This window comes from Notolepis coatsorum (assembly GCF_963971535.1).
Source record: "Notolepis coatsorum genome assembly, chromosome: 19".
NCBI lineage: Eukaryota > Metazoa > Chordata > Actinopteri > Aulopiformes > Paralepididae > Notolepis > Notolepis coatsorum.
In genome coordinates, this window is record NC_140183.1 from 4,071,366 (window position 1) to 4,094,754 (window position 23,389).

Here is a 23,389-nt window from a genome sequence, read left to right on the forward strand (position 1 = left end):
TGTTCCCTCCTCCCTTAAGCACGCCATGGTTGAGCCCCTCCTGAGAAAACTAACCTGGACCCTGCTCTCCTCAATAATTACAGGCCCATATCCAAATCACCCTTCCTAGTTAAGATTTTTAGAAAAGGCTGTCCTGGCACAACTCCTCCCCTTCCTACATCACAACAACCTCCTAGACAAATTCCAGTCAGGTTTCAGGGCAGGACACAGCACTGAGACAGCGCTAGTCAAAATATACACTTTTATTCCGATGACTCCCAAATATACCTTCCCCTCAACCCCTCTGACGCAGCTAACCTAGACTCCCTTAAAAAACTGTCTCTCTGGACATAAAAAGCTGGATGGCCCTCAACTTCCTTCAGCTAAATGAAAACAAAACAGATCATTTTGTTTGGCCCCCCCCTCCTCCACCAAATCCTCCTCTGCAACAGCCTAGGACAACTCTCCACCCACTTCAAACCCCCGGTCAAGAGCCTGGGCGTAATCTTTGACCCAGAGCTCAAATTCCCGGTCAAGAGCCTGGGCGTAATCTTTGACCCAGAGCTCAAATTCGACCGGCAGGTAAATGCCGTAGTAAAAATCATGCTTTTTCCAACTCCGTAACATCAGTAAAATAAAAACAATCCTTTCCCCCGTTGACCTGGCTCATTCATCACATCACGCCTTGACTACTGCAATGCCCTCTACACCGGCATCAGTCAGGCAGCCATCTCCCGCCTCCGAATGGTACAACACTCCTTCCTTACCGGCACCAGAAAGAGAGAACACATCACACCAGTCCTAGCCTCCCTACACTGGCTCCCAGTCCCACGTAGAATAGATTTCAAAATCCTCCTCCTGACCTTTAAGGCACTATCGGGTGCAGCACCCCTATACATCACCGAGCTCATCACCCCCTACTCAGCACCCAGGTACCCCCCCCGCACCAGACTCAAAAAGAGAGGCGATCGCTCCTTCAAGGCCGTGGCCCCCAAACTGTGGAACCAGCTTCCCCTGGAGATCCGATCTGCCCCCTCGCTGGAGACATTTAAGTCCCGACTAAAAACCCACTTTTACTCCCTAGCCTTCAATAAACCCTGATTCTCCCACACCCTAACTCGCACACGCCCATGCAATTTTATCCTGCCCCCTCCCCACTGTATCTCTGCTCGTGCTCCTCTGTCCCCTCTGTGCTATACTGTACCTTGTGTTCCCCTATCCGTGTGTTGGCCTGCTGTTGTTGTCCTATTCTCTGAATGTACTGTCTTATCCTGCTGTGCCTTTTTGTATTTTTGTATTTTATATTATAACATTTTATGCTTTGATTGTACAGCACTTTGGTTGGCTCTTGAGTTCTTAAACATGCTTTAAAAATAAATGACTTGACTCGACTTGATGTTAGTTATCTGATCCCGGGGCCATGGGTGAGGGGCCCGAAAGACCATGATTGGTTGTTGAGATGAACCATCGTGTTCCTTGTAGGAAGGTTCACGCCGTGTGCAGAACCACCTACAGATCAGGGGCTGGGAAATACTTTTTTTTATAATTTTCTGACAAATCTAGCTTAATTCATTCAGCGCCAGCCATTAGCCGGGTCCCGTTGTAGCTATTCCAAGCTTTAAAGATAGGAGTGCGTCACCTTGTTTGTAGAGCAATATCTATATTATTTTTTTTTATCCACTTTTTCTCTTTTTCTCCCATCCCAATTACCCGCTGTGCCAATTCTCCCCTCCCCTGTCTTGAACGTTGCTCGCATATGCCCCCCACTGGTCGGTTGTAGGGAGGATAGAAGCCTTGCATCACGTATCCCCTCCGGTGCACGAGGAGGCAGCCTGTCACATCTTTTCACCTGCCAGCGCGGACTAACGTGGTGTAACGTGTGGGAGGCTCACACTACCCCCGCCACTTCCTGTCTCTGCTGTGCAGGCGTCCCCCAACCGACCTGTAGGAGTCGCTGTCCACAACGTCCAGATTACCACCCATCGACTTCCCCCCGCTAACTCTGCCAATTGAGTCAGTATGACGACTGGCCCAAGCCGGAGGCAACGGCGACAGCCGGAGTCGAACCCGGTGTCTCTTGCGTTGGTGACGAGCGCAATGTCCGCTGCGCCACCCAGCCGCCCCCGAGCTATATCTATATTCTATATTATAGCTATGGGGACAATACTATGGTCATTTGACACTGACTTTCTTGCGTCCAAGATGCAAAAAAGAGAAACAAATGTCATGCATACGTTCATGTGTTATCCCGTGGTGAATATCATTTCAGAGTGGTCCGGGATCATTCCTGGGAAGCGAGTAATAGGGCGCAACGTGAATTCTACTATAAGCGTTGGCGTTTCTTGCCTGGACACGCTACTATTTCCAAATCAAATCATAGGTATTATGTTTCATCATGAATGCATGAAAATCCTTTCGTATGGCAACACCGAGGTCAATGGATGAATAATGAATGAAAATAGCGAATAAAAGAAAAAACTACCAAAACCCGAGATATCTCGAGTTCTGGCGTCCAACGCATGGCGAGTTAACCCGAGATATCTCGGGTCTGGCAATTAAAGAGTTAAAGCTGCTGGTTCCTCTGGGAGTTTGTAGAAAACATGTTGTTGTTAGCACACCCTGTCGGGCTTGAAAAGTGATGCAGAGTGATTTGTTGCAAACTAGTTTGTTTCATTACTTGTTTATCGACTAGCTAGCTGATAATATTCTTTACAACTGACTGATGGGCGAATCAGGTCATGTTGACTACCAGGATGATAGTTTAAGGGGCTTTAGTCATATTTCCATAATACTCACAGCTATAACATTTTTGATAACACATTGACATGTCTTCTGTTAAACAATGCAACATGATTGGAAAAACATGATTTTCATTGTACTTTTGAGAAAATCTACTCTTGGTTTGGCTTGATGTCATATGGTTTTTATTTGGGCTCGCTGCCTCCTATTGGTTCATTAGTCTCAGGAGATTGTGGGTGAAGGCTTTTTGGCTGGTCATGTTTAAGTTGTGCTCTACGCTGAATGAGTTGTCTTAAAGGCCCGTAGAGAATGTTCTGATCCAATCAGTTCAACTGTGTTTGGTTATCCCACTGTTCATTCAACCAGCTAGACTACCTATCTGACTAACTGACTAACTCTTCTCCTTTCATTTCTCTGTATGAATCTCTTTCTCTCTCTCTTCCTCTTTCTCTGCATGCGGCTGGAACCTGCAGGTCACACTAGTGGCGACGATGGTAAACAACACCACCTCCTTCTCCTGACCCGTCTCGTTTGTTTGTCTTGTGGGCTTCCCATGACTCAATCTGTTCCTAAACCCCTCTGGAAAGAACGTCCCTTTCCGTCCGTCACTCTCGCTCTCTCTCTCTCTCTCGCTCTCGCTCTCACTCTCCCCCCATTCCTGTAGCTGTGCTATAGTTTCAGTCTACTTGATACATGATAGTGGGTAGTAGTTTATTTGTGTGTGTGTGTCTTAGTAATCCTGCTGTCTAATAGAGTAGCTGTGTTTTAGATTTGTGGTGTTTTAGTAATCCTGCTGTCTAATAGACTAGCTGTGTTTTAGATTTGTGGTGTTTTAGTAATCCTGCTGTCTAATAGACTAGCTGTGTTTTAGATTTGTGGTGTTTTAGTAATCCTGCTGTCTAATAGAGTAGCTGTGTTTTAGATTTGTGGTGTTTTAGTAATCCTGCCGTCTAATAGAGTAGCTGTGTTTTAGATTTGTGGTGTTTTAGTAATCCTGCCGTCTAATAGAGTAGCTGTGTTTTAGATTTGTGGTGTTTTAGTAATCCTGCTGTCTAATAGAGTAGCTGTGTTTTAGATTTGCGGTGTTTTAGTAATCCTGCTGTCTAATAGACTAGCTGTGTTTTTAGATGTTTTAGTAATCCTGCTGTCTAAGGTCGCTTTCACACCAGAGCTGTTTGGTCCGGACCAGACGGACCAGAGTTAGTTTCCTCGGATAGTCCGCTTGGTTTTGGGGTGCTGTGGAGGCTCTGACGAACCCTGGTGCGTACTTTTGTGGTGTGAATGCTCATCGGACCAAACGCAAGACCAAATATAGGAAGTGACCCGATAAACTGTGCATCTTGGGGAGAAGGAAACAAAACTAACACCGCGGTGCTGTCCCGCCTGTTCTACTGCACTGTGAAACAGAAAGAGAGAGAGAGTCCCTGCTGTCAGCGGAGTGTGCTGTGTGCGCGCGTGTGTGTGAGTGTGTGAGAGAGACGTGAGTGGAAGACGGGGCAAAGGAAAAGTGTTTTAGTTTTCTCCAATCGTCTGATTTGGGTCTCTTCCATCTCTTCTCTCCAGGAGAGCAGAAATCCCACAACCTTATAAATGTGATGTTGCTGCATGTTTGTGTGTCGCGGATTTCACTCCTGAAGGGCAGGGATTTCCACTCGCTGTTGTGTCCAATAGACGAGCGCCGCCCTTTTTGATGTGTTCGAATGTTCGAATTCTGCTCCTGAGAATAATGTGGTGTGTGTGTGCGCTGTAGAGCTGTCCCCGAAGCCTGTTTTTGGGATTCTATATATATCCAATTAGACGAGCGCCCTTTTCGATCGCGTGACATTGTTCAGAACGTTTGGTGCGCTTGACAAATTGCAGTGTGAAAGCAAACCGATCCAAATGAAGAATGCAACAATGTTGCTGCAACTTCACCCCCCGAATCGCACAGAGTCCACTAAAACTATATGTGAAAGCGACCTAATAGAGTAGCTGTGTTTTAGATTTGTGGTGTTTTAGTAATCCTGCTGTTTAATAAGAATAGCTATGTTTTAGATTTGTGGTGTCTTAGTAATTCTGCTATTTAACTCATTGACCGCCACACTGTTTTCCCATCTTTAATATCTGGCGCCAGCGTTTCAGAACGTTTTAATGATGTTTGTAGACCCATGATATTCTATATTATAGCTATGGAGACATACTATGGATCATTTGAAATGCTTATATTTATACTCCCAACATGGAACAAACCGTTTGTGCAACCCCAGCCTAAAGAGTGGCCATTTCCCAAAAATACATGCACATTTTCTAGGAAGTGAGATATCGCGTCTTTTGTGAATCATGCACCTGGCTTGGCCAGGCTTAGCTATGTTTTAAATGTGTGGTGTCTTAGTAATCCTGCTGTTTAACCGATTCGCGGCCAACCACGTATATATATACGTGATTGGGCGCCATCATTTGAAGGCCAACCATGTATATATACAGTACGTGGTAAACTCTGTTTTGCTTTTATTCCATTTTAATATCTTACTCAATGTCACAGAGCTGTATTTTCACTGGAAACGGCATATCGGGACTCCGAAAGTGCAGTACTGGCCAGATCCTGGTATTGCCGCTGTCTCGATAATGCAGTTTCCCCTGTTGCAGACCGGTTGTCACTTTTTTTCCGCTCCGGGTTAGCTTTTCTGTTAGCCTAAAGCTATGGCTTCACCAGATCGCCTGGAATACTTTTTGCGATGCCAAATTCAGTATGCAGTAAAGGAATATAGCATCAGCCAATGGACATATCGATCTACCAGATGGCGATCAATTAACTGGGAAATTCTTTTTGGAATCCAACCGGCCTGTCTAATAGAGTAGCTTTGTTTTAGATATGTGGTGTTTTAGTAACCCTGCTGTCTAATATAATTGTTGTGTTTTAGATTTGTGGTGTTTTAATAACCCTGCTGTGTTTTGATTTGTGGGATTAGTAGATTTAGTCACAATACTTACCAATTTGTCTGTCTCTAATTCCCTCTACCCCTCTCTCTCTCTCTCTCCCTCTCTAGAAACAGATGACTACGCTGAGATCATAGACGAGGAGGATACCTACACCATGCCTTCTAGTGAGTCCACACACACACACACACACATGGGGCGACAGTGGCTCGGGAGGTAGAGCAGTCGTCTGGCAATCCGGAGGTTCCCGGTTCGATTCCCGCTCCTCCCGGGCAGCGTGTCGATGTGTCCTTGAGCAAGACACTTAACCCCTAATTGCTCCCGATGAGCAGGTTGGCACCTTGCATGGTTGCCTCCGCCGTCGGTGTGAGTGAATGTGTGAGTGAATGGGTCAAATGTGAGTAACAAATTGTAAAGCGCTTTGGATAAAAGCGCTATATAAAAAAGCAGCCATTTACCATTTACACACCGAGTGGCATCCGTATGATACTCTGATATTATGTTGAGAGAGTGAGAGACAGCTGTCTGATGTGTGTGTGGGGGTAACCTGGGAGCTAGCGAACATCTGTTTTTTTCCCTTTACGTTGAGTTCTTGTTGTGTTTAAAACAACTTCTCCGAGAGCTTGTGTTAAGCCCTGATACTCAGGAGAATGTTCTTTACTGTGGTAATCATTGTATTAAAGGCATATGCGATGGGATTGATTGAGGGACAGAGGCAAAAAGGTTTTACACTGGGCAAACTGGTCTTTTATTGACATAAAGATACTCACAAAACAGGTCTTTACATGACCATGACGTGAACTCAACTGAAACACACCAAAAACCATTTAAAGAACCTCTTTAATGAGGTGCCCCATTCTAATAAAATTTAATACATGAACACTAACTATGATAATTCAGACTCAGATTTAACAGATTGATGCAATTGGATTTCCAGATTCATATCTGCTGATTTTCTACACCCCACCCTAATGTACAGAGTGTGGCGATGGGGTGGAGTCTGGTGTAGAGGCAAATGTATGACCGTGTGAAACTTTGTCTGCTCTCAGCCTCAAGTTGTAATTTGTAATAGTTTGTGCCTGAGACCAGACTCTCATGTTTTTCCATTGGGTTTATCTCTTTTTTTCTGGAGGGGAAACCCTTGCGAGCACACAGGGGAGAGAACATGCAAACTCTGCACAGGAAAGCCCCGGGAGATACCCCACCTGGGTACCTGGTAACTCGGCAACCTGGTCCCCCCAAGCGGGAATCGAACCCAGGACCTTTTTTACTGTGAGGCGACGGTGTTAACCACTGCACCACGGCAGTAATTATGCCAAATTATTCATTGGTAGTTGGGATGGAATGAATGAACAGATGGTTAGATGGATAGTTGGATGGATTATGGGATGGGTGAGTGGGCGGACGGGCGGGCGGGCGAGTGAGTGAGTGAAAGTGTGTGTGTGTTTTAGTAGCAGTGTCTGGCTGCCTGCTCAGTGTGTTCTAGGTGAGTGTTTGCTGAATCCTTTTCACTTCCTACTAAACTTCCTTCTTCATCATCATCCTCATTCATTCCTTGAAGAACCTGGTTTGGAAGATGAGGTCTCTCAGTAGAAACAGTCTGCTGAGCTGCTGCTGTCACTGCTGCTGCTGCTATTGGCCTGCTAGGGTGAACTGACTGATCCAAAGCGCCACCTTATTTCTGTGACCCTCCAATCATACCTTAGCATCCGTTGCTAAGCGACTGTGTCAAAATGTAGCAAATAGATTGAACGTTTGAACAATGTACATTGAACGCCCCTGCATCCGTTACGTTTGCTAGCAGTGCTAGCAGATTTTTGCCGTCCAATATAACACTCTGTAAACCAATGTTCAACAACTGCTAGTGTTAAACCCCTAACACAATTCTTTACCACTGAGGTAGCTTGCTGGTCCCTGGCTGGCTAATGTAGAGCTATCTCATGTCATGCCATTATGTAGCTAGCTAGCTAGCGTAGCTAGCATTAATGCCACATAAAACAGCCAGGGACCAGAAAGAGCGTAGCTAGTGGCAACTTAGTAAGTAGTAGTAGACCGCCTACCTCCGGTCAATGGTCTCTAACTACACACCCTCAAGACCCCTAAGCTCTGCATCTTCTGGCCGCCTCAGACCCACTCCCATCCGAGCTCCGGGAGGGTCATCAAAGAGAAGTCGCCTATTCTCAGTCCTTGCCCCACAATGGTGGAATGAACTACCCACCCCAGTTAGGAGGACAGCCGAATCCCGTCCAATCTTTCGCCGTCGACTAAAGACGCACTTCTTCAACCATTATCTGAATAAAAATAAAAATGTATCTAACCCTAACTAACCTTACTGTCATGCACTTGTCCTAATAAACTAACCTACACTGTAGCACTCAACACTTTGATGAACATTGTTACTCAGCTGATAGAGTTGTGCCCTTCCTGATGACTTGTCGTACAGAACTTGTAAGTCGCTTTGGATAAAAGCGTCAGCTAAATGTAAATGAAATGTAAATGTAGTAGTTCAGTAGCCTAACATTACCGTTAGCCTTTAAATTTTTTACATTTTGTCATTTAGCTGACGCTTTTTTCCGAAACGACTTACAAGTTATGTACGACAAGTCAGCAGGAAGGAAGGGCACAACTCTTTCAGCTGAACAACGGTTTTACAGAGAGATAGCAAAAAAGTAGTAGTAGTAGTAGTAATCATTAGTGTAAGTAGCCAACACTAAGTTTGCATCAGGGAGGGACTTTTAGTAGCAGTAGAGCACTAGAACACAGAGATTTAGTAGCAGTAGAGCACAGAGATGTTAGTAGTTTAAAATAACGTTTATTGCCTTAAATATCTGTGCTCTAGTGTTCTACTGCTACTAAATCTCTGTGCTTTACTGCTACTAAATATCTGTTCTCTACTGCTACTAAATCTCTGTTCTCTACTGCTACTAAATCTCTGTTCTCTACTGCTACTACATCTCTGTGCTCTAGTGTTCTACTTTGGACTAAATCTCGGAAGTCTCTCCCTGATTCAAGATCGTCCTACTCTGAGAGCACCGGACAGGCCTACATTTCCTTTTTATGTGGGTTGGTTGGAGCCTGTGTAACTTCTCCCATCAGCTAATAAGTTTGTGTTACATAATGGTCTAGCAAATATTAATGCTAACATGAATTAAATGACAGTCACCAACCTTTTGAGTCATAAAGTTAGGTTAAGAATAAAAACAAACGTTTCTCAGGCACATTTTTCAAACATTCGCAGCAGCGGAAAATCCAAGTAGTCTCCATAGAAAAGGACGTCAAAAAGATGACCAAATGGAATGCAGATCAAGCTAAAGGCACTTGGGATCAGTCAATTAGTACTATTATCATTATCATTATTATACAGCATTATTTTGTACTGTACTATGGTGTTGTTGTGAAAGCTTACTAGTCTAAGATGTTCAAACAATCACCCCAACATGGCTTTGCATTTTCTATCATTCATAACTAGTATCTTTCAGTTCAATCCTACACTAAAAATATTTTTTTTAACTGCTATTACTGGATTACCAAATGACTGACTATGTATGTGACAATAAGATTGAATCTTCCTACACTAACGGTCCGGGCTCAGTTAAGTTCTATTCAGCACACAGCCAGGCTGATGCGGTTTTTGTCGTGAAAATCGCTGATCTGATATTCAGTCAGATAATTCTTTTGAAATATATGTAAAAGTTGACATCCTTCATTGGGGCTATTACTTGTGTTATCTTCCATTAAAGAAGATTGGTTGATCATAGCATTAGTCGACCTCAGAGCTTGTTCTGTCCTTGTCAACATGGGATTCACATTGTCTTGTAATAGAGATTCTGATGAACCTTCTGTGTGTGTGTGTGAATGTTATTCACTCGTTTATTCATTGCATAACCAGAATAACATGAACCAAACATGTAGAAACTGACAGGTGGTTGTTTATATGTTCCATCACTCGCCCTCTGGGACAGAATACTATGGACTAGACCAAGGTAACCCGTCTGGACGCGTCACTTCTATATCGTGGTTTGGTTTGGTGGTTGTTGTGATTTTTCTCTCTTTTTACGTTTGCCTGCTGTAAACTGAAGCCCTCTTTAATTATTATTATTATTATTATTATTATTATTATTATTATTATTATTATTATTATTATTATTATTATTATTAATATTTCTCTGTTGATTTGACACGTTTTTCTTGCCGTGGCTGTGATGTGTTTTGATGTAGTCTTGTGGTCACGGATTTTGTTCTCTAATTTAACATACTAAAAAACACTGTCTGTTTAGTACGACGATAAAAAAAAACTCTGACATATACAGAGTGACAAAAAGGTACATTTACAGTGAAATGTAATAATATACATATTGTGTATCGACAGCATCACTAACCATTTAACCAGTAACCTGGTTGAATATAGGTTAAATAATTTATGAAGAATATGCCATGCTCGCTAACAGTGACAAGTGGATAATGAGGAACTAAACTTAATGTAATGCCGCTTTTATAACAAGTTGTCGTCTCTCGGGTATGAATATGTTGCTCATTACAGACATTACATTACAGACATGCTAGGCTACAGCTCAAATGAAGCATTAGAATCATCAGATAAAGATTGTGTGCCTGACATTGACCTAGGTTACAGACAGAAAATGGTTTCCTTACCTTTGAATCGCTCAAGCTCTTCTAAAGGGGCACTTCACCAAAACACAATGCTGATGTATTTTGCACATAATCTCACGCACATCCAGCAGTTTTACACACATTAATTTAGTTTGACAGTTATTGGGAGTAAATTTGCTTGAATATGGCCACCAGTGATGTCATCGGGGACATTGAATCCTTGTGTTGTGTTAATTACAGCTCCATGAAATTATGTAAATAAAAAAAAGAACAATGCCTTGTTTTATAGGGACTGCTATCTTATAATTGTATGGTGCTGTAATTTAATACAACACAAGGATTACACTTTTGGATGTGTGTTAGATTATGTGCAGAATAAATCAGCTTTTTATTTTTGTGTCAAGTGCCCCTTTAAGTAATGTGCATTGTATTGGGCTAGCATTATAGCTAGCATGCGTAGCAACTACTCTGAACATCTGAGGCGTACAGATTCTTGATTCCTATTTTCTAAAATGAAAGGCATTATAAATTATCTAAATGTGTTTCATTATCTTTTTAGTATCCTCTGGAATGTTGAGAGTTGCTGCTTCAGATGTTGAGAGAGATGCTGCTTCAGATGTTGAGAGAGATGCTGCTTCAGACGTTGAGCTCCAAGTGTCTGGACTTTGTCTCCATCACTGGCCTGTAGAAACTTAATATCTTCAACTTAAATAGTTACCTACCAGCTGACATATAGTCTCTCACACGAAGAACATTTTTCATGACCAAACCACTGACGATGCATTGTAATGTAAAGTTTAAAATGCACAAATGAGCTGCCAGTGGGAAAACAAATGTGTCCCAGTTCCTAAAAAGACAAATCCTTCAGTCCGAGAACTATATAAAGTCCTTTACCTTTATTATCTAAAGATTGACGAGTCAGGACTGTTGTGTACATTCATAGTTAAAGGAACACACCAACATTATGGGCCCAGCTAGCCTAGCTGTTGGGCCAAAAACACCAGAGAGGAATTTGGTATCTATCTTGTCCGACTCTGGAGAAGATTTTAAGCTCATTTATCATAAATGTTCCTTTTAAAGATGGTAATGTTTGATTACCGTAATTCCTCTAATAGTAACCGGGTCTCAAATACAAGCCGGGTCTCTATTAATGGCCGGGTGCGCTCTTGAGCTAAGCAATTATAAGCCGGCCTCCTAATACAAGCCGGTTACTAATATACTGAGCTGCATACTGAGCTAGTTACTTGATTTCACTTTGAAAACGTTGAAATGACCAGTGACCACCTGTAATTGCACTGTTTACTATTTCATACAGTACTTGGTTTCAATAAATGAACGCAGTACATTTTACTGGGTTCAAACTGACACTAAATGTTGATTTATTCATTATGATCTGTTTGAAAATTTGAAATATAGGCCTCTATCTTATACATGCCTCCTCCTAATAAAAGCCTGGTACCCGCTACAGTTGAAACAAATACAAGCCGGGGTTACTATTAGAGGAATTACGGTACTTCAGAGGTCATGTACCACATTTCACACTCAAATGATTTTGATTGAATTTACTGTACAACTGGAAAATACACACGCTGTCCAGAACATTTCAAAACGGACTTATATGGTTCTTCACCTGAATGGTTCAGTTGGCTATTTGGAGATACGTGGGCTCAGCAGGACATAATGTAATTAATTTCCACACAGTGCTGTTGGCTAGTATGGCTCCACATCCCATGGCATGGCTGTAGTTTTGCATGCTGCTCACACACTGTGACGCGTCTGTTTGATGATGCTGCTGGTGCATGCCTGTGGACGGAGCGCCGTGTTAGTAGTGGGAGTGACTAGGGATGGGCATTTTAAAGAAAAATCCAGATCGATTGATCGCATGCTATACCCGATTGATCGTGTATTACTCGAAAAGGGAAAAAAACTAAAAAAAAATAATATATATATATATTAGAATTTATATATATTTTTTTACTTATTTTTGTTCATTCACGTATACATGTTTAAGGAAACCAACAAACAGTTATAATCTTACACATACACAAAAGATATGTAATTCTTTATTTTTTCTCATAGCTACGAGTCATCGATGACTCACGCCCATCCCTAGTAGTGACGAAGCTTCTCAGAGTATTGCCTTTAGTTTATGGGTCAGAATAATGGGCTTCATAATAGTCTTTCAAACCCATGTAGTTTAGCAAATAATGCATTTCTGTATACATTGTGACAAACATGTCTCCTTTATTAAACGGCTGACCCAGCAGTGACCCTTGACCTTTCTGACCTGTTGACTACTGCTACTCTGAGAAGCTTGATTCATATGAGATGCAGATCAATGTGTGTGTATTTGTTGTGTTATGTTTTTATTTTACATGTGTGTCTGTGTGTGAAAGAGAGAGCGAGAGAGGGAGCGATTGTGTGTGTGTGGCTGAACTAAATGTATACTGTATTTCTTTCCCCCTCATTTGTGTGCGTGTTTGTGGATGTGTGTGAGCAGCGCGGGACTATGAGATCCAGAGGGATCGTATAGAGTTGGGTCGCTGTATTGGAGAGGGACAGTTTGGAGACGTTCACCAAGGAGTGTACATCAGCCCGGTACACACACACCTACACACCTACACACACACACACACACACACACACACACACACACACACACACACACACACACACACACACACACACACACACACCTACACACACACACACCTACACACACACACACACACACACACACACACACACACACACACACACACACACACACACTCTGTTGGTTGTTGTTGGTGTTGTATTGACTGTTGTATGATTGTTGTTGTGGGACTGTTTTACTGCTGTTGTATGGGTGTTGTTGTTTGACTGTTGTGGGACTGTTTATTAACTGTTGTTGTTTGACTGTTGTGGGACTGTTTATTAACTGTTGTTTTATGACTGTTGTGGGACTGTTTATTAACTGTTGTTTTATGACTGTTGTGGGACTGTTTATTAACTGTTGTTGTTTGACTGTTGTGGGACTGTTTATTAACTGTTGTTGTTTGACTGTTGTGGGACTGTTTATTAACTGTTGTTTTATGACTGTTGTGGGACTGTTTATTAACACTATGGCGACCGGCGGGGCCCGGCGATTTAGGCCTCAGAGGACAGCGGATTGTAAACAAACCGATGTACTTTCTAAGAGCTTTATATATCATTTATAGTATTGCTATCTGTCCATTCTCATTGTCACTTGAGTGCATAAACCGTGCCTTCATAATGGCTTAAAGAAAATAAAAATCCATCGGTTGGTTGTCATTTTATAGCGTCGTGAATATAAGGTATATCGCGCCTTTAGTCTAGGCTTTTCTGCAGGAGGCTGCAAAATAGGCTAAACGTTGGCGCCGTTATATCAAACGCCATTTCTGTCTGTATATATACGAATAAAACAAACTGCGTAGCATCCGGACTATTACAGAGCATCTATGGATGAAATGGGGGCGGCGGGGAACGCCGATTAGTATTATTTATTAGCAATACAGTGTGCGTTCAATATAGCATTTTCATTGACCGATCACGTTAGGTTATAAAACAATGTCCAATCCAGCTGTAATTTGGGGTAATATTATCCTACCGTCAGGCCATGTGATCGCCGGCAGCATTTCCTCACCAGTCATCGGATTCTGGTAGATCGATATGCACATTGGCTAATCATAAATCCCATTATTCCACGCTGAAAAAAACGCTCGGCAAGCTGATCCAAGATGGAGGGTCTTCTTTTGGAATCAAGGATCTATGATCCGCCCACAGAACTGTACTTGCATTTTTTTTTAATCCACATAATGATACTGCAGTGGAGCGATGGCCGGTACTGCATGTTTCGAAAATCAAATATGTGAAAATATCCTGCTAGTGGATCGGGTACCTAAGAAGCGTTATAAATATGGAATAAAACAATAACAACTCGTCACGTATATACTCGTGGCTCTGGTCCACAACGCTCTTTTTCGAAACACGTATATATACGTGGACGGACGCCATAGTGTTAACTGTTGTTGTTTGACTGTTGTGGAACTGTTGTCTGCCTGTTATTGTTTGACTTGTATGGCTGTTGTGGGACTGTTGTCTGCCTGTTGTTATTGTTTGACTGTTGTATGGCTGTTGTGGGACTGTTGTCTGCCTGTTGTTATTGTTTGACTGTTTATGACTGTTGTTTGACTGTTGTTTGACTGTTGTCCGCCTGTTGTTATTGTTTGACTGTTGTGGAACTGTTGTAGAACTGTTGTTATTGTTTGACTGTTGTTTGACTGTTGTCCGCCTGTTGTTATTGTTTGACTGTTGTTTGACTGTTGTCTGCCTGTTGTTATTGTTTGACTGTTGTTTGACTGTTTGACTGTTGTTTGACTGTTGTCTGCCTGTTGTTATTGTTTGACTGTTGTTTGACTTGTTTGACTGTTGTCCGCCTGTTGTTATTGTTTGACTGTTGTGGTTATTGTTTGACTGTTGTGGAACTGTTGTTATTGTTTGACTGTTTATGACTGTTGTCTGCCTGTTGTTGTTGTTTGACTGTTGTTCGACTGTTGTTATTGTTTGACTGTTTATGACTGTTGTCTGCCTGTTGTTATTGTTTGACTGTTGTTCGACTGTTGTTATTGTTTTACTGTTGTTTGACTGTTGTCTGCCTGTTGTTATTGTTTGACTGTTGTTTGGCTGTTGTTTGACTGTTGTTTGACTGTTGTTTGACTGTTGTCTGCCTGTTGTTATTGTTTGACTGTTGTTTGGCTGTTGACTGTTGTTATTGTTTGACTGTTGTTTGACTGTTGTTTGGCTGTTGTTTGACTGTTTGACTGTTGTTATTGTTTGACTGTTGTTTGACTGTTGTTATTGTTCGACTGTTGTTATTGTTCGACTGTTGTTTGACTGTTGTTTGACTGTTGTTATTGTTTGACTGTTGTTATTGTTCGACTGTTGTTTGACTGTTGTTTGACTGTTGTTATTGTTTGACTGTTGTTATTGTTCGACTGTTGTTTGACTGTTGTTTGACTGTTGTTATTGTTTGACTGTTGTGGGGCTGTTGTTTGACTGTTGTTTGACTGTTGTTTGCTGTTGTGTGTGCAGGAGAACCCGGCCTTGTCTGTGGCAGTGAAGACGTGTAAGAACTCGACCTCGGACAGCGTCAGGGAGAAGTTCCTCCAGGAGGCCCGTGAGTTACTCTCCTCTGCGACGGGGCTCATTTAGACGACCTGTGAAATGACTGAATTCTCCAGATGATTTATATTCAGAATATGTTTGAACGGCGCTGTGCTGCCCTCCTCTCGTTTCTGTTCCAGTCACCATGCGACAGTTTGACCACCCTCACATCGTCAAGCTGGTGGGAGTGATCACAGAAAACCCTGTGTGGATTATCATGGAGCTGTGTACGCTATCGGAGGTAACGTTACACTACATTCATGAATATACACACCTAGGGCTGTCAGTTTACCGCGTTAATTAGATTAATTAATTACACAGCATTATGAAAATGAACTCAAAATTAATTTAAAAAATAATATATATATATATATATATTTTTTTACATTTACATTTAGTCATTTAGCTGACGCTTTTATCCAAAGCCACTTACAAGTTCTGTACGACAAGTCATCAGGAAGGGCACAACTCTATCAGCTGTGTAACAATGTTCATCAAAGTGTTGAGTGCTACAGTGTAGGTTAGTTTATTAGGACAAGTGCATGACAGTAAGGTTAGTTAGGGTTAGATATCTTTTTATTTATTTTTTATTTCAGATAATCAAGTTCAAGTTCCTTTTATTGCCACACGGCCAGGCCGGTGGAATTCGAGCACGGTGCAGGTGGTAGCTGCGACAATACACCACAGTCCACAAAGACGTAAGAAGACACATGGAACATAACATAACATAACATAAACATAACATAACATAACAGCAGGGGGTAAAATTAGGAGGAGTTGGAGTTAAGCAGTTGTATGGCCTTGGGGAAGAAACTGTTATTGAACCTAACCGTGCGACTACCCAGTGACCTGAACCTCCTACCAGAGGGGAGGAGTTGGAAGAGGTGATGAGCTGGGTGCAGGGGGTCACTGATGATTTTGTGTGCGCGTGTGATGGTGTGATGTTTGTGTATGGAGTCCAGGGTGGGGAGTTTGCAGTTGATGATTTTGGATGCCTTTATAATGAATGATCCTGTCTAGTCTGTGTAGTGTGTTTGGGTGTGTTGCCGTACCATACAGTGATGGAGAGTGAAATGATGTTTTGTATTATGGCTGTGTAGAATTGTATCATTAAGTTCTTCCTAACCTTGTACTTCTTGAGTTGTCTCAAGTGAAAAAGCCTTTGGTTGGCTGTTTTAAGTAGATGAGTGGTGTGATGATCCCAGTTGAGTTTATTGCTGATGTGTGTTCCTAAGTATTTGAATGTGTCTGTGGCTGAAATGGGTTGGTTATTGATGAGCATGGGTGTTTTAGTGGGTGTGGTTTTCCGAAAGTCAATGATGAGTTCAACGGTCCTGCTTTCGTTGAGTATAAGGTTGTGTTCTCTGCACCACGTTAGTGTCCGCTCCACCTCCAGCCGGTAGTCATCCTCCTTGTTGTTGGAGATCAGCCCTAGGATGGTGGTGTCGTCCGCGTATTTCAGCGTCTTGACTGAGGGGGATGCTGATTGGAGGTTGTTTGTGTAGAGGGAAAAAAGCCACGGGGAGAGAACACATGGTTGAAGAAGTGCGTCTTTAGTCGATGGCGAAAGATTGGACGTGTTTCGGCTGTCCTAACTGGGGTGGGTAGTTCGTTCCACCATTATGGGGCAAGGACTGAGAATAGGCGGCTTCTCTTTGATGACCCTCCCGGAGCTCGGATAGGAGTAGGTCTGAGGCGGCCAGAAGATGCAGAGCGTAGGGGTCTTGAGGGTGTGTAGTTAGAGACCATTGACCGGAGGTAGGCGGGAGCGGTTCCCTTTGCCGCACGGTATGCCAGGTCGAGGGCCTTGAAGCGGATTCGTGCGGCAATGGGGAGCCAGTGCAGGTCCCTAAGAAGTGGGGTGACATGGGCCGACTTAAATCTCATTCATTCCATAAGAACGTAGAATAAACATTTACAGACTTTTTTTTAAATGGTTCATTTGCATGTTCTTGGTATCTGATTCTAGGGACATCTATGCATCTCAGGGAATGTAATGAACCAAATGAGAATATCAATAAAAAAAATCTATTTTATTTTTTTATCTTTGACTGTGAATAACACCATGCTCAAATTGAAAAGACCTGAAAAATCTAAGCAAATGAATAAATGGAAGATGATTAAACAGAAGGTTTTGTAGATACAGTACTGAATTCTGCCATCCGGACACATGCAATTTGAAATATGATTATAGAATATAGAATATCAGGCCTAAAATGGTTATGCGATTTAAATGCGATTATTTAGATTAATTAATTACAAATCCTGTCATTAATTAGATACATTTTTTTAATCGCCTGACGGCACTAAATACTACACAACATTAGTAATATCAGGTTTATCATGGAGCTGTGTATACTAGGAGAGGTAACGTTACACCACGTACATGAATATACACGTAATGCTCTCTCTCTTTCTCTTTCTGTCTCTGTCTCTAGCTGCGGTCGTTTCTTCAGGTAAGGAAGTACAGTCTAGACCTGGCCACTCTCATCCTGTACTCCTACCAGCTCAGCGCAGCGCTGGCCTACCTGGAGAGCAAACGCTTTGTACACAGGTACACACACACACACACACACACACACACACACACACACGCACACACACACACACACACACTAGTACCTGGAGAATGCTTCATATACAAGTACACCTCTCTCTTGGTCTCTCTCTCTCTCTCTCTCTCTCTCTCTCTCTCTCGCGCTCTCTCTCTCTATGTCTCATTTAAATGCTTGTTCTATGCTTCTCCAGGGATATTGCAGCGCGAAACGTCCTGGTGTCGACAGTAGACTGTGTCAAACTGGGAGACTTTGGTCTGTCCCGATACATGGAGGACAGCTCATACTACAAAGGTAACAGTTCCTACTATAAACAGCTCCTACTATAAACAGCTCTTACTATAAAGCTAACAGTTCCTACTATAAAGCTAACAGTTCCTACTATAAACAGCTCTTGCTATAAAGCTAACAGTTCCTACTATAAACAGCTCTTACTATAAAGCTAACAGCTCTTACTATAAACAGCTCTTACTATAAAGCTAACAGTTCCTACTATAAACAGCTCTTGCTATAAAGCTAACAGCTCCTACTATAAACAGCTCTTACTATAAAGCTAACAGTTCCTACTATAAACAGCTCTTGCTATAAAGCTAACAGCTCCTACTATAAACAGCTCTTACTATAAAGCTAACAGCTCTTACTATAAAGCTAACAGCTCTTACTATAAAGCTAACAGCTCTTACTATAAACAGCTCTTACTATAAAGCTAACAGCTCTTACTATAAACAGCTCTTACTATAAAGCTAACAGTTCCTACTATAAACAGCTCTTGCTATAAAGCTAACAGCTCCTACTATAAACAGCTCTTACTATAAAGCTAACAGCTCTTACTATAAACAGCTCCTACTATAAACAGCTCTTACTATAAAGCTAACAGCTCTTACTATAAAGCTAACAGCTCTTACTATAAAGCTAACAGCTCTTACTATAAAGCTAACAGCTCTTACTATAAAGCTAACAGCTCTTACTATAAAGCTAACAGCTCTTACTATAAAGCTAACAGCTCTTACTATAAAGCTAACAGCTCTTACTATAAAGGTACAGATCCTACTATAAAGGTACAGCTCCTACTATAAAGCTAACAGTTCCTACTATAAACAGCTCCTACTATAAACAGTTCCTACTAGAAAGCTAACAGCTCCTACTATAAAGCTAACAGTTCCTACTATAAACAGCTCCTACTATAAACAGTTCCTACTATAAAGGTACAGTTCCTCCTATAAAGGTACAGTTCCTACTATAAACAGCTCCTACTATAAACAGTTCCTACTATAAAGGTACAGTTCCTCCTATAAAGGTACAGTTCCTACTATAAAGGTACAGTTCCTCCTATAAAGGTACAGTTCCTCCTATAAAGGTACAGTTCCTCCTATAAAGGTACAGCTCCTACTATAAAGCTAACAGTTCCTACTATAAACAGCTCCTACTATAAACAGTTCCTACTATAAAGGTACAGTTCCTCCTATAAAGCTAACAGTGCCTACTATAAACAGCTCCTACTATAAACAGTTCCTACTATAAAGGTACAGTTCCTCCTATAAAGGTACAGTTCCTACTATAAAGGTACAGTTCCTCCTATAAAGGTACAGTTCCTCCTATAAAGGTACAGTTCCTCCTATAAAGGTACAGTTCCTACTATAAACAGCTCCTACTATAAATGTACAGTTCCTATTATAAAGGTAACGTATGGAGGACAGCTGCTATTATAAAGGTAACAGTATGGAGGACAGCTGCTATTATAAAGGTAACAGAGTATGGAGGACAGCTGCTATTATAAAGGTAACAGTATGGAGGACAGCTGCTATTATAAAGGTAACAGTATGGAGGACAGCTCCTACTATAAAGGTAACAGAGTATGGAGGACAGCTGCTATTACAAAGGTAACGGTATGGAGGACAGCTCCTACTAACTTTGTATCTTGAGTATCCTATGTGTAGAGAGAGGTGTTACAAGCGCATTAAAGCAAGAGGGTGTTGACTTTATCTTTCTTTTGTCCCACTGCTGTGTGGATTCTTAACGTAACTTTCTTTCTTTCTTTCTCCCCCCCTCTCTCTCGCCACTCTCTCAGCCTCTAAGGGGAAGCTGCCTATTAAATGGATGGCTCCAGAGTCCATCAACTTCAGAAGGTTCACCTCTGCCAGTGATGTGTGGATGTTTGGTGAGTTACTGTAATAAGGAGAAGATAACTGGTTCAAAGCAGCACCAATGGGGTGAAAATGGAACAGTTCCTGTCTCCTAAGTGGGCGAGCCATTCACACGATACGCTAAGTTAACACTGTGAGACTGCTGGAACAAACTTGCTTTGCCTCGATTTTACAAGTCATAACATTTTTGATTTAGTATCAAAAGGTACAGAAAACCAGGCGGTCAGGTGGTGTAGCGGAGATTGCGTTCGTCACCAACACCGGAGACGCTGGATTCGCCTGTTCGAATCCAGCTCACAGCTCCGGCGTTGTCACCAGCTTGGCTGGCCGTTCACACTAATACAATTGGCAGTATTAGAGGGTGGGAGAAGCTGGCGGGGTGGGTCCGGGTCGTTAGCGACTCCTACAGTTCGGTCGGGGCGCCTGCTAAGCGCGGATAGGACCTGAGTGGGATAGTGTGATCCTTCCACACGCCAGGTGAAAAGAAGCGGTTGATTGGCTAGACGTGTGTCGGAGGAAGCACGTGGTAGCCTCCACTCTCCCAGACCGACTGTGGGGGGTAAGTGCGCAGCGACCAGGAAGGGGATTGGGAATTGGCATAACGACTAACATTGGGATGGGAGAAAATCGGAGGAAAAAGGAGGGGGAAAAAGATTAAAAAAAAAAAAAAAAAAAGTACAGAAAACCTGCAACTTGTAAGAGATGGTCCAATATTTACCTTGATTTCTATGGAAAATAAAATATAATAATAATAAACTTTATTTGTATATCAGCCCAAAGTGCTTCACAGCAGTACATTTTGGGCTTGTGTTGATCATGTGACAAATGACAGGATGTGAGAAGGAATTGGTTAGTCTCCTTTTGAAAGGTCTGACATCAGAGGAAGTGGTGCCTAATGGACAGCTATTGGTGGATCACCATGTCAATAATTTTACTAAGGGTCAACACCGGATTAAATATTAACATATCTGTCTCTCTCTCTCTTAACAGGAGTCTGTATGTGGGAGATCTTGATGTACGGCATCAAGCCTTTCCAGGGAGTGAAGAACAACGATGTGATTGGCAGGATAGAGAATGGCGAGCGATTGGCTATGCCACCACAGTGCCCGCCCACCTTATACAGCCTGATGACCAAGTGTTGGTCGTACGACCCCAGCAAGAGGCCGCGCTTCACTGAACTCAAAACACAACTTAGGTACGTGTGTGTGTGTGTGTGGGGGGGGGGGGGGGGGGGGGGGTCAGAGTTGATGATGCAATCTTTTACAGGAACTAGATTGGCTATTAGGCCGTAAGGTGAAGGCTGTATGTTTCATCCCGTTCCCTCCTTGTCGGACTACACAATTTTCACTCTGGGTGAAAGATATATTGGTGTAGATTTAGGAATAAAAAGTTCTCCGTTTAGAATCTACCCGGTTTTGCGCAATCATAATTTTAAAGTCGGGACTAGATCTTCCCTCGCGAACGGATACTTGGTTACGCATAGTTTTATTTGACGTATTGGTGCGAGTTCTGTCACGTGTCTTGCGCTCGACCAATAGCAGCTCTCTTTGTTGCCAAGTTACAGACCACAATACATTTTTGTAAACAGTAACGTGACGTTAGCATGTGAACCGGAGTCCGCTAGGGTAGTGACAGTGGACTATGGGGGTAGATTTCTATCAAAAATAAACAAACGCAAAAGTAGAATCCACAATCGTAAAAACGATACACACACACACACCTCTCAATTTGTGTTTCATAAATCATAAAAACACGCTTGATTTGCTTAGATTTACGTACGGAATTCTAAAAACAGCTTGATCTGGTTAGATTTACGTACAGAATTCTAAGGACACGCTTGATCAGCTTGGAGTTACGTACGGAATTTTGAGACAAATATTTCGCTGTTTTCCCCACGGGGATTCGTGTGTGACGCTTCTTCTTCTTAGAGGTCTATCAAAAATAAACAAACGCAGAAGTAGAATCCACAATCGTAAAAACGATCCACACACACACACCTCTCAATCTGTGTTTCATAAAACGCTTGATCTGCTTAGATTTACGTACGTAATTCTAAAAACACGTTTGATCTGCTTAGATTTACGTACGGAATTCTAAGGACACGCTTGATCTGCCACGGAGTACATCTCGACGAAAATGGACAAAAAACACATTCTAATGTTCGCAAAATAGGTTTCAAAACAATGTTATATGCATATACGCTACTTGCTACAGGCAAGCGATTGGATACAGCTGAGAAATGGGCCACAACGTACATGTTAACCATACATGCCATACATACACAGAATTTGCACTACAACCCATACCTCAGTACACCTTACTGTAAATTGTACCTAAATTGTACCTCATCCCATTTCTGCTTTGCACTATATAGTATATTGTAATTAGTATATTGTATAGTATATTGTATGGTAACTCAGTTACTTCTACTCTGCATTGTACATATGTACATACTGAACACTTGTGTCTACTTACGTGACTTCTATTTTATACTTGCTATACTTATTTTATTTTATACTTATCCTTTTGTCTAGCACAGTCTCTGGAGCGTAACAGAAAGAAGCATTTTGTATAAAAGTATTCTGTACTTCTGTATGACAACTAATAAAGAAACTTGAACTTGAAACTTGAACATTTAAATCATATCCCCTTCTCTCTATACCAACAACACAGCATTGCACACGCTGTGAAAACGTCTCGAATGTTTCAAAATGTTAAAAAAAATCACACCGATGCATGACGTCCTGTCGGGGAAATTGTTCGATAAACCTCCATAAACACACAATCCGTGATGCATGCAGCAAATTTGTATCAAAAACACTTTACCTTGTGATTCCCAACCTGCAATATTAACACTTTCAGTACCGGCCATTAACATGGTGAAGCATGGTTAAATGCACCACCCACTTTTTAATGATAGCGTTGTGAACGCATAATCTCTGTCTTAAATTATGGCTATGTGTCTAATCTGCCCGTCGCTTATCAATGACTTGTTTGCAGTCAACATTATCGAAACGGATTGTTTTTTAATCGGTTCATTTCCGTTTTATAGCATTTTGAAAAGCCCTCGTTTTCAAGGAAAATATATATATATATATAAAATACATGGAATATTCTCGATACACAAAAACGTTGTCATTTTTTGGCCTATTTATGAATCGTTTTCAAATAAACGCTAGATTATCGATAGTACATGTGTACTTATGCACGCTATAGAGGCGGGCTGAAGTATCGATTCTCTCATTTCCTGATCGCGCACACACAGACACACACACACAC

The 23,389-nt window shown here is 41.9% G+C and overlaps 1 protein-coding gene across 1 annotated transcript in view; it reads left to right on the plus strand.

Moving 5' to 3' along the window:
- ptk2ab (protein tyrosine kinase 2ab) overlaps positions 1 to 23,389 on the plus strand; it is a gene marked incomplete at its 5' end in the record, with an annotated part of 181,706 nt that overhangs the window by 120,682 nt on the left and 37,635 nt on the right. The window contains 8 exons of the mRNA XM_084335922.1: positions 5,745 to 5,801; positions 12,746 to 12,843; positions 15,340 to 15,424; positions 15,552 to 15,652; positions 17,850 to 17,965; positions 18,160 to 18,260; positions 20,035 to 20,124; positions 21,101 to 21,305. Coding sequence (XP_084192048.1) covers positions 5,745 to 5,801; positions 12,746 to 12,843; positions 15,340 to 15,424; positions 15,552 to 15,652; positions 17,850 to 17,965; positions 18,160 to 18,260; positions 20,035 to 20,124; positions 21,101 to 21,305 — 853 coding nt within the window. The remainder of the gene's footprint in view (positions 1 to 5,744; positions 5,802 to 12,745; positions 12,844 to 15,339; positions 15,425 to 15,551; positions 15,653 to 17,849; positions 17,966 to 18,159; positions 18,261 to 20,034; positions 20,125 to 21,100; positions 21,306 to 23,389) is intronic.